General features: G+C 41.8%; 1 protein-coding gene across 5 annotated transcripts in view; it reads left to right on the top strand.

Annotated features, from left to right (window-relative positions):
- Nucleotides 1–10613, top strand: part of TMEM63A (transmembrane protein 63A) — a 30288-nt gene continuing 19675 nt past the window's right edge. Inside the window, exons 1-8 of one of the 5 annotated variants that reach the window (XM_063391126.1) lie at nucleotides 1–77; nucleotides 928–1268; nucleotides 1953–2149; nucleotides 4033–4112; nucleotides 5598–5661; nucleotides 6792–6829; nucleotides 7952–8094; nucleotides 10433–10484. In XM_063391126.1, the coding sequence (XP_063247196.1) occupies nucleotides 1964–2149; nucleotides 4033–4112; nucleotides 5598–5661; nucleotides 6792–6829; nucleotides 7952–8094; nucleotides 10433–10484 (563 nt within the window). In that variant the 5' untranslated portion in view covers nucleotides 1–77; nucleotides 928–1268; nucleotides 1953–1963. Of the gene's footprint in view, nucleotides 154–927; nucleotides 1269–1952; nucleotides 2150–4032; nucleotides 4113–5597; nucleotides 5662–6791; nucleotides 6830–7951; nucleotides 8095–10432; nucleotides 10485–10613 lie in introns of all 5 variants that reach the window. The other 4 variants (XM_063391128.1, XM_063391127.1, XM_063391129.1 and 1 more) reach the window with 4 other exon arrangements.

The raw sequence follows: 10613 nt of genomic DNA, 5'->3' as shown, positions 1-10613 counted from the left end.
CCGCAGGCCGCGCTCATGCGCAGAGCCCGGGACCTGTTGCCGGCGCTCGTAACTCCGGGGCCGGGACCGCCCGTGAGGTGACGGGGCGGGAGGGCAGGGAAGGGACGGGCAGAGAAGGGAAGGGAGGGGGTAGGAGAGGCCGTCCCGGCGCAGGTAAGGGAGGGCGGGAGCGGCATCCTGTGGGGCCGAGGGGAGGGGAGCGGGACCCCCGCTGCGGGGTCGGGGCGGGCGGCGCCGGGAGCAGCGACCCCTCCCCGCGGGCGCTGAGGGGGAGCCAGCGCGCCCTGCTGTGCCCCCAGGGACCCGCGCCCTGCCCCAGCGGCGAGCCCGGCTCTTCCCAATGCGCTCCCGGGGAAGCCGGCCCGCCCGCCGCGGCTGCACGTCCCTGCCGGAGCCGGGAGCAGCCGGGAGCAGCCGGGCTCCAGCCCCGCACCGGAGCCGGCTCCGTTTGTGGAGCCCCTGCCGGCGCTCGCTGGGCTCCTGAGGCGCAGCCCCACCCGTGGGAGGTCTTCCCCTGCCCTTCCTGGCAGCTGGCTTGTTTAAAAAGAACAGCTTTCGAGAACTGGAAATAGTGTCTGATAAACTCCAGTGTGGTGCTTAAGAGTTAAGCGTGCGAGCTTGTGTTGAAGATTTCCTAAGGCTCTTCGAAAAAGCTTTAATTTCCGTCAGCACTAAATTTCAGTCCCTAGAAAGCAAGGATAGAGTCACAGCACAACTTTTGTGGGTGTTGTACGGTTTTTTTCTTTATCTTCCCCCCACCCCACCCCCGTGATGAAACACGTCAGCTGAGACAAAATTTCTTCCTCACCGTGTCACCCTGTCCAACATTTAGCAAACGCTGTTTTGGGAGGAGTATTCTCCATGATGTTTTCCCGCCTTTTAAAAGGACAATGTTTCTTTATTCGTGTTTGTTTGTTTGGTTTTCAGCATCCAGAATAGTGCTGTCGTCAGAGACACGTGCATTCCTCTTAGAGGCACGACATCCCAAAAGTAGTGTCCCTGGACCTGTGTGATGAGGACCTACAATATTTGCTTTTGAAGGATTGATTCTTTTTTTGGGGAGTGGTTTCTTTGTGAATTTGTCAGTCAGAAGTGTGTTCTGCATGAATCAGTTCTTGGGAATCAGCAAGTTAAAAAGATCCAAGAAAGGAAATGTTTGAAGTGGAAAGCCCCAAAATAAACGAGCAATCGCCTGCACTGCTAAAAAGAACTTTGTATCAATAGCCAAATCTCTCGCATTCTTGTATGGTACTACCTTATCTGATCAGGTCAGTTGACTAAAATGAGGTAGATGTCTGTTCTATGACAAATACTCTTTGTTCTTTCTTGTTTGTGACATAACTGCTGTGCTGGCCTTTCAGCTGAATTATTTTGAAAAAGGAAATTTGCACAATATTCCAAGAACAGAAAGGAGCATGTGTGTTTGTGCAGTAGTTCTTTTCTTTGGAATTAGTGGTGAATTTGTTAATGATCTCAAGGTGTTGACATTTAAATACAAAGTTCACAAGCTGATGCGTTCACACACGCTCATCAACTAGGAACAAAATCTTCAAACTGCCATTGCTGGAATATGTAATGCCCTGTGTGATTCCTAGAATCACAGTCCAGGCTGGAATATGTCATTTTATGCTACAGATTAAATGATAGGGAAGTTTTTTTGGGGAGGAGTCTTCTGCAGTTGTCCTCAGATCTCCATAGAGGATGTGGTTCATTAGATGTCTGGAATTCTTGTCTGGGCACTGCTGGTAGCTGAACCTGCCAGTTATTGCAAAATATTTCACATGTGAAGGGAAGAGACTGTCAAAGACACCTTCTTTTCCAAAGTAGTTTTCTGGTTGCATCTTCCTGCACTTTTTATGCTTGTAATATTAATATAGCTCACAAACACCAACCAGGTTTTTCACAAGTTGATTTCACCTTTTGTTTTCTTTTTTGTTTTTTGTCTTTTAAAGGGATAGGCAAAATGAACCCTTTCTATTTTCTGGGTTTTGGACATTCTGATGTAGGCTTCTTCGGGAACAGGAGTGCACCTTTCAACAGGACAAATGAGACTTACTGCTACAGCACTGCCCAGGGCAGCACGGTGCTCCAAGGAGTCACTTTTGGTGGAATCCCAACAGTTCTGCTGCTTGATGTCACCTTCTTTTTTGTAAGCCCAGACTTCTATTTCTTGAATTGAAAGTACTTTTGGCCTTCTCAAAAGTTAGATTGTTCAGAATTCTCTTTTTCTTTAGGTTGGAATTTGATTTCTGAGAATGTTCAGAATAAGAAATGAGTTGAGGCCATCCTGGGAACATCAAAGTGCTTTTTAAGGGTTGATAAATGTTTGCATACAGATGGGATGGTGATGTCACTGTATGTTGGATTTTGTAGATGTAGGGAGAGTGCAGTTTTACAGGATCTGTGTGCGGAGTCAGTGAATTTTGTGGTTTTAGCTCAAATTTTCATGTTTTTTCTTAACTGCAAGAACATTTGGGTTTAAGTACTGGGTGCATTTTCAGGAAGGGGATACCATTACTAACTCAGTTGTAAAATGACAGGCTTTCCATGTTGTATTGCCTTTTGAAAAAACAACTTTAAAAAAATTATATTTCCTGAAGCTGTAGATGAAGATGAAATGATGTACTGAAAACCTCAGTCCTGACCAAAGGTGCAATATGATCAGTTGCTATCTAGGGGCTCCAGACAGGCCTGAAACTGCATTAAAACTTGTGGTTATTTTTCTAAGCTTGGTCTAGGTGATCTTCAGCCACCAGAAACAGGGCTGCAGACCAGCAAATTGGCCTCAGAAGAGGGTCTATGGTAGTAAAATAGACTAAAGGGATAACAGTTTCTGAATTCTAGAAATCTGCTGTAAAGTAACTCAAAATACCTGTGGTCTGATCTGGTTGTTCTGTAGGACTGTAGAGGATATTCCTCAAAGTTATACAGTGGCATTCTTTACTGTTGATTTGGTGTATGCTGCCATAAATCCATTTTCTGAGGATGTACAGTATTTACAGCTCTGTGTGACTAATGGCACAGCAATTAGTAAGATTTAGTTGAAGTGTTTGCTCTGGCTCAGTTTTAAGATACTTAGTCTGCTTTTGAGTTCCTTGCTGCTGAACTCCACACTGAAGCAGGGTTAGGTAGAGAGCTGGGTCGAGTGCAGAAGGCTCCTCTCTTCTTCAAGTACCAAGTACTGAACATTATTTATCAACTCCTGTACTCTTATTTTCATGACATTTTTACTACATATCCTTTTAGTAGCTGTCAGTTGATGGGTTTCTGATATGTTACTTCTAGGCTGGTTTCCAAAGGAAGTGAGGTTTATCTGTTTCATTGTTTTCCCATTTTTATCTGGCAGTCCTGCCTAGTAACTGTACAATACTATAGCCAATTTCAACCAAAGCTGTGAATAATCTGGAGAACTTTCTGCTTGCACCAAGTTTAATGACTAGATGAGGAAGGAAGATCTAAATTAACCCTCCCTGTTAGAAGGAAGGCTCTCATAAGAGTGTTATATTCATTGTGAAATGTGGAAATTAGCTGTGTAATCCTGACAGAGGTAATCTGGACATGTCTCCTGGCTGGCCAGTCAGTGTTTGATCCCAGTAAATTACATCACTAACACCACGTTCCAGCCAAACAGGTATGGGATGGAGGAGGAACCAGAAGGGGAGGGTGTGTGCTACATATGCATAGAAAACAGACCTTGTTACTGCACTGCTTTCTGCAGAGCCACTTATTTCTTAGGAAAAAAAGAAAATGAATCTATGAAATTCTCAGTGATGGAGCTTTTTCTTGTTTTCTTCATCTCTCTCAAAAAGGGAAAATACAGGAGCAGATTAAAAATACATTGCAGAGATCAGAGATAGGCACTTTTGGTCCCAGACAGGTTGGTTTGTAGCATGGCCACCACTGAGTTGGTTGGCATATGATAATTGATTTAGGAGCTAGGACAGCATTTTTTGTCAGTTCTTACACACCTAAGAATGATTATTTTGAAATGGGAAAAAGAAATATTTTAATATCTTCTTTTTTATTTTCTAGATTTTAATATTACTGTTTTCCATTATAAGAAAGAGATTCTGGGACTACGGTCGTGTTGCTCTGGTGTCAGAAGTTGAAAGGTAAAAAAGATATGCAATCAGGCTGACTTGCTGAAACCATTGGGGGAGTGGGGAGGAAAGTACAGTAAATGTGGCTTATATTGCAATTTTATCAATTAGAGATGTTTGTAATCACATGCACTTGTTTGTTAAAAATACCCTCACACTGCTTTGTGTGAAATACATCCCCCTCAGAGGGTTACTGTCCGTGGTTTCAGCCATAAGCCCATTGTTTCCATTGCCACGAATTTCATCCTACAGCTGTGAGTTAAGGAAGTGGAGGTGAGGAAGTAGGCAGCTTGTCTGCTGACAGGCTGTACATTGATGTTTGCAGTGTGCTTCTGTACAGAGGGATAGTAACCATTTTGTTTGTCTTGGCCCAAGCCCAGTGTATTCCCAGAGCTCCCTGCACAGCCTGTGCCAGAAAATTTCCCCAGAGTTCAAAAATAAAACTTACTGTTGCAGGTTTCTGAAATTCTTCACTGATTTTTAGTAATACTTCAAATGAGCTTTTGATTTTGTTTTTTCTGTAGAGTGATGTGTTGGGATGTTCAAGATCTAAGCTGTCTGTGTGTGAAGTGGGGAAACTTTAACCATGAGCCTCTTCCTGGTGCAATCAAATTGTGGTGAATTCACAACTGAGCAACAGAAAAGAACTCAAACCCTGTTTTTAGGTGTAATCTATGGACAGTTGTGAAAGGCAGATGATGTGAAATAAAATAGGCAATAACTGAGAAGGCTGTAATCCAGCTGGCTGAGGCAGCAGTCATGAAGGTGCTCTGGTACTGGGCTGTGGAGGCATGGGCCCAACAGGCTGGAGCAGTCAGACAGCTGGGAGCCTGTGTTTCTGTCCTGCTGGGCTGTGAGCTGGGCCTGCTGGCCAAAATTACAGAGACACCTAGGAACACACTCCATTCCAACAGGTGTCCTCCTGTAATTGCCATTGCAACATTTCTTTTTAGCAACAAGCTGAAACAGGCACTCTGCTACTTTTGAGGGCTACAGAGTTTCTAAATGTTTCTAGCCTTGCTACAGGACTGTTTGTGTGAGGAGGTGGCTTTGCAGGGATTTAGTTGTGAGGAGAAATTGTAAGCAGTGGCTGTACGATAAAGGAAGAAAGAAGGAGGGAAAAGAAGTGATGTCTTGTAATGAGGAATATCCAAACAAGAACCCAGCTTGCAAATCTGACCCTGGCTAGGCTCCCAAACCTGTGTTGCATTCTGTTACATCACTGTGGTTTTAATATCTTGATAAAATGTAGTTTTCTTCCAAGTTCAGTTATGTGCTCTCAAGTCAGGAGCTCACGTGTCCTCTCTGTTCAACACCAGACATACACAAGTTACTATAATCAGGCATGTGCTACAGGGTGAAAAGCACAGCTTTCAGAAGTGAAGAAGAGTGTTTGTACTGCACCCCTTAGGCAGAATTGTTAAAGTTGAACAAATTCTGTAGCACTCCATTATCTGTGGTTAAAGATACTTAAAAGTATCATTTAATGTGTTTTAGTGAATCAAGATATAACCGGTTGTCAACATCATCATCAGTACCTGAGGATCTTGAATACGATAAGGTAAGTGTTCTGGAGTCCCGACAATACTTTCTGAATGGAATCTGCTGAAATTGCCATTCTAGATAGTCCAGTGAACCATCATTAAACTGGAAGGTCATCTCTATGCACAAATTAACAATGCATTGTTAGCTGTGCTTTTATAAAACCGTGTGTAATCTCTGTTTCCTGACAATCTATTGCCAATATCATAAAACCAGTATCTTGTGTTGTTGTTTCTAAGTCTGGTTTGTTTGTTTGTTTTAATTTAGAGAGGGACTATATGTTAGTGTTTCAAAGTGGGAGGGGAGAGTGAAAGAAAGACTAGTAAATAATTTGTACAGGGATAACAGTTCAAAAAGTTACATTGTGTTCACATTGCAGATAATACCTAGTTGCTCTTTACAGTACATTGTTTTCCTCACAGTGTTGAGAAAACTGGATGGCAGTGTGAGGCTAATAATACTGTTATGCTGTCTGAATAATAGATTGGTTTGGAGTGGAGGATAATATTTTGGCCAAACTTTTAACTGGCTCCCTCCATGGTCTTACTGAGGTTGTTGACCTGGTATACCTCTATAATTTTGTGTTGCAACTTCAGAATGAACCATGCAAGGGTTGTCTAGTGGTGGCATTCTAAATTTTCAATATTTCATATATACATGCATCAACTTAATATCTAGCCTTGCAATTAATAATTTGTGTGAGCATCAAAAGCTTACTAGTGTTTGATCAGGATTGCTCTGCTATTTGTGTACTTTACTTCATCTTTTTAAAACCCTAAAGCAACTTCATCTATTGAGTAATGTGTGTCTATTTGGATAATGTTCATTTGAAAGAAGAGCCCTTTTGAGAGAGAGGGGTTTTTTTTTTGAACCACAGTGGGATGCTCAGTGAGATCTGAATTCTGCTATCCAGTTTCATTGGGGGATTTGTAAACCTATACAAGAGGCCTTTCTGTTAATGTAATCACAGCAGTGTTTTTAACAAGCATTTAACTGGTGAACTTGTATTCGACCCTTGTATTTCAGAGCAACAAACTACTAGCTTTTTAGCTAAGAGATTGCCTTAATAGAAAGACTTGTCTTAATTGGATGGATTAGACTCTATTTCTTGTATGTCAGCTCCTAAAAACTTTTTTTTTTTCTGTATAGGGGTTTTGTTCTTGGATTACAGCTGCTTTTCGGATGCAGTAAGTATATGAAACAGAAATAGTGTGCTCTGGTTTCCTTTGATCTTTTTTAATTTAGAAAGGTGATTTTCATTCAAAATTTTTGGGGTTTACTTTCCCCTTTGAGTAGATAGAATTTTAATAGAGGCACTGATACAGGTGCCTCTGACTGGTTGAAAAAAGGAAGTGAAAACAAGGTCAACTTATGGGAATACTTTTTCAGGATATAGTTGTCTTGCTAGCAGCCCAGGGACTTCCCAATCTTGGGATAGTGTGTGAATCTGAGTGAATCTATAACATTTATATGGATTCAGAGCTAATAATTCCACTCTAGGATTTTACTCTACAAAGAGTACCTTGTGGGTGTTCCCCTGTTTGAAGCCAGCAGGGCCCCAGGCAGCCAGTGAGATTTCCCTGCAAGGGTTTCTGTGGAGAACTGGTGGTTTAGTTGGGGCTGGATTTGACTAACCAGAAACTCAATGTTAGACATGTGACGTGTGTTCTTTATGTCTCTTGGGGCTTAGTAGATCGTGACTTTAAAAATCAGTTTCTAGCTTGGATACATTGAAATATGAAAGGGGTGGGGGTTAAACCTGTCTTTCTCCATTTTTGCTAGTAAAGAGCAACTTCCTTTTCCAAGTTCTCCTGTTCTAATAATCTGCTGACAGTGGAGAGATACTGAGAGTTCATTGCAAAGCCTTTTATATCTCCTGTTACCTGGGTGTGATAAGAGTGAGGTGGTTCTGCTGAGATTTTCCTCACAGGGAGCCTTTATGGAGATGAGTGAATACTGTCACTGATCTTGAATTTAGAGGGCTAGGCTTGTGACTGACATAAAGCAGGAGGTCACAGCAAAAAACTTTGTCCTCTTCTTGTCCAAAAGAATTGGATTCATATTTGCTTTTCAGATTATTGTTTCAATCTTAAATTCCCTAGTGTTAAATTTTGTGTGGTGGTATTGCACTAGAGAAGTGCACCTTTGGAACCTGAATTTACACGTGAAAGAACACAGCGTTTTTGAAAGCTAACAGGGACTGATGGGAATGGGGATGTCACTGAGTAGACTGAGGGTTTAGTGTGTGCCCATAAAGCACTCCCAAGAAGAGTAAGCAAGCTGACCACGTGCTCTTGTGTCTGATGCAGTGACGATGAGATTCACGACCGCTGTGGTGAGGATGCCATCCATTACCTCGCCTTCCAGCGCCACATCATCTGTTTGCTGATTGCTATCAGCATTTTGTCCGTGTGTGTGATATTGCCTGTCAATCTCTCTGGGGATCTGCTTGGTAAGAATTTATTGATTTGTATTCTTAGAACAATGCTTTATTTTATATAGTAGTAAAAACTCTTTAGTTCGTTTTTTTTTTTTTTTTTAATTTTGGTAAAATTTATAAGTTGGTGTTTTAACCACTGTAATGGGTTGACTCTGGCTGGATGCCATCTTCACAAACTGCTGCTCCATAAGTCACCCTTCTACAGGGTGCAGTCTTTCATGTACAGAGTGGGTCCCCACAGGGTCACAAGTCCCACCAGGAAACCTGCTCCAGCATGGGCTCCTCTCTCCATGGGTCCACAGGTCTCTGCCAGGACCCTCCTCCAGCACAGGTCTCCCACAGGATTACAGCCTCCTCTCAAGTATCCACTTCTCCAGCGTGGGTCTTCCCCCAGGCTGCAGGGGAATCTCTGCATCCCCATGATTCTCCACCATGGGCTGCTGGGGAATTTCAGCTCTGGTGCCTGAAGCATTTCCTGCCCCTCCTTCTGCACTGGCCTTGGTGTCTGCAGAGTTGTTCCTCTCTGCTCTTCCCTGTCTGCAGTTAGATCTGCACAATGACTTTTTTCTCCTTCTGAAATGTGCTATCACTATTATTCCTCATTGCCTTGGCCTTGGCCAGCAGCAGGTCTGTCCTGGAGCTGGCTGGAATTGGCTGTCATGGACATGGGGCAAGTTTCTGGCTCTTTAAACAGTTGTCAGAAATAAGATTGCAGACCTCTGCAGAAACAGATGACATGACTTAAAAGGCTCAAGGCAGGATTAACTTCACCCATGCCCTCTTAACTGGTGTTGATCATTATGGTTTTTATTGGTGCTGATTGTTGATGGAAAACATCTTCACAGCTGAGAAATCTTTTTATAGTATCCAGTCTGAATCTCTTTTGCTTCAATTAATTTAAAATCTTTTTTTTTTGATCTGTCACTAGAGAGAATAGATTATTCTTTTGCTCTTCACAAAATCCTTGTAGCTGTTTGAGTGTTATAAACATTTTTAATCTGCTTTTTCCTCTTTCTCATAAACAAACCATTTAATTTGGGCTTTAATGAGAAATGTTTTCCATTTGGCTGATCATAAAATCATCAGCCATGCCTTGAATTTTTGTTTCAATCCAGCTACACTGTCTCCCATTGTTCCTTTAGATCTTGGTTTGTGTCTCAAAAGTGGACAGATCTTGCAGAGACTTTGTCAGTGCTGACTAGATGAAGTTCATTTCATGTTTCTTGCAGCCTAGTCCTGATTATGTCTTCCAGTGTGGCACCTACAAATAAAATAATCATACCCTCTACTCTGTCATTCAGTTTGCTGGTGGGAAGTCTGAGTGCTTTGAGTGAGATCTCTGTTAAACCCTGATTTATGCATTCTTCCATTTTTGATTATGAGCCCCTACAATCCCATTTCATACCTGGCTTTGTCTCAGTCTCAGCAAGATCATGTTTAAAGTGTTGTTCACGGTTTTTAAGAACCTTGTGACACAGCTCTTGTCTGTAATAGGATGCACTGTACCTTTTCCTTTTTGTATTGTTTCCCTGTGGAATTTCCATCTCTGACCTCCCTTTTATGAGCTCTTTCTTGGCAATTCTCTATGTTAATATCAGCTTTTTATTAAAGCAAGACAATGTAGCTTCTGGTTTTCTGCATTAACCTTTGTGAGTCTAGGAAATGGAGCAGAAACCAAAGCTTTGGTGTTCTCTCCCACTCTTCCTCCTCTTCCACTGTAAGCTGATTTTGTGCATTTGCAGTCCTTTCAGTTGTGATGACAACTTGCAATGTAGTTTAACAGTCTGGGCTAGAAGGATTGTTTAGCTTTCTAGATACACTTAACTCCCTTTCCATTGTAATAACTTACTCAATTTTCCCTCACCTGCATTTTAATTTTTTTAAAATACTTGACAGTCTAGAGAAATAATGTCATGTAAACCCGTTTTTGACCTTACCAAGGTTGTCAGCACTGTTTTGTCAACACTGAATTAATGCAGCCTAAAAGCGTGAGATAAGAAATTGGTTAAGATGAAAGAAAAATGTGCAGGAAATGTTCAATCCCTGAGCAATATTGTTAATGGACATGAAGGGAGAGAACTGCTTCAAAGATCTAGGGTTTAGATTTTCGAAACATCTACTGTTTTCCTTGATGACTTGAATGTGGTATAACCTAAGGATGTTTTTTCCAACTTTAAAATGGAGGATAGAGTAAACCAGCATTGATTATGATTCTAAATCTTTTTATCAATGAACTTGCTCAGCATGAAAAAGAAATATATCAACTTCTTTAAAAAATAGAATAAAAGCTGACTTTCTGACAGTAAGCGTTGTGTCAGTTAATTTTCCTACTTGTTCTTGTTCTTCCTAGATAAAGATCCCTATAGTTTTGGAAGAACAACTATAGTAAACTTACAGACTAGGTAAGTAATTCTTGCAGAGTGCCTCTGTGCTGATGTCTGTTTCCTGCCATGGTCTCTAAACACAAGAATTGTTATTTGCTGCATGGCTCATGGGGTTGGAATAACTTAATCCCTGTCCATTGACTGAAA

Source organism: Prinia subflava, chromosome 2 (genome assembly GCF_021018805.1).
Source record: "Prinia subflava isolate CZ2003 ecotype Zambia chromosome 2, Cam_Psub_1.2, whole genome shotgun sequence".
NCBI lineage: Eukaryota > Metazoa > Chordata > Aves > Passeriformes > Cisticolidae > Prinia > Prinia subflava.
This window is presented reverse-complemented; position numbering and strand designations above follow the sequence as displayed.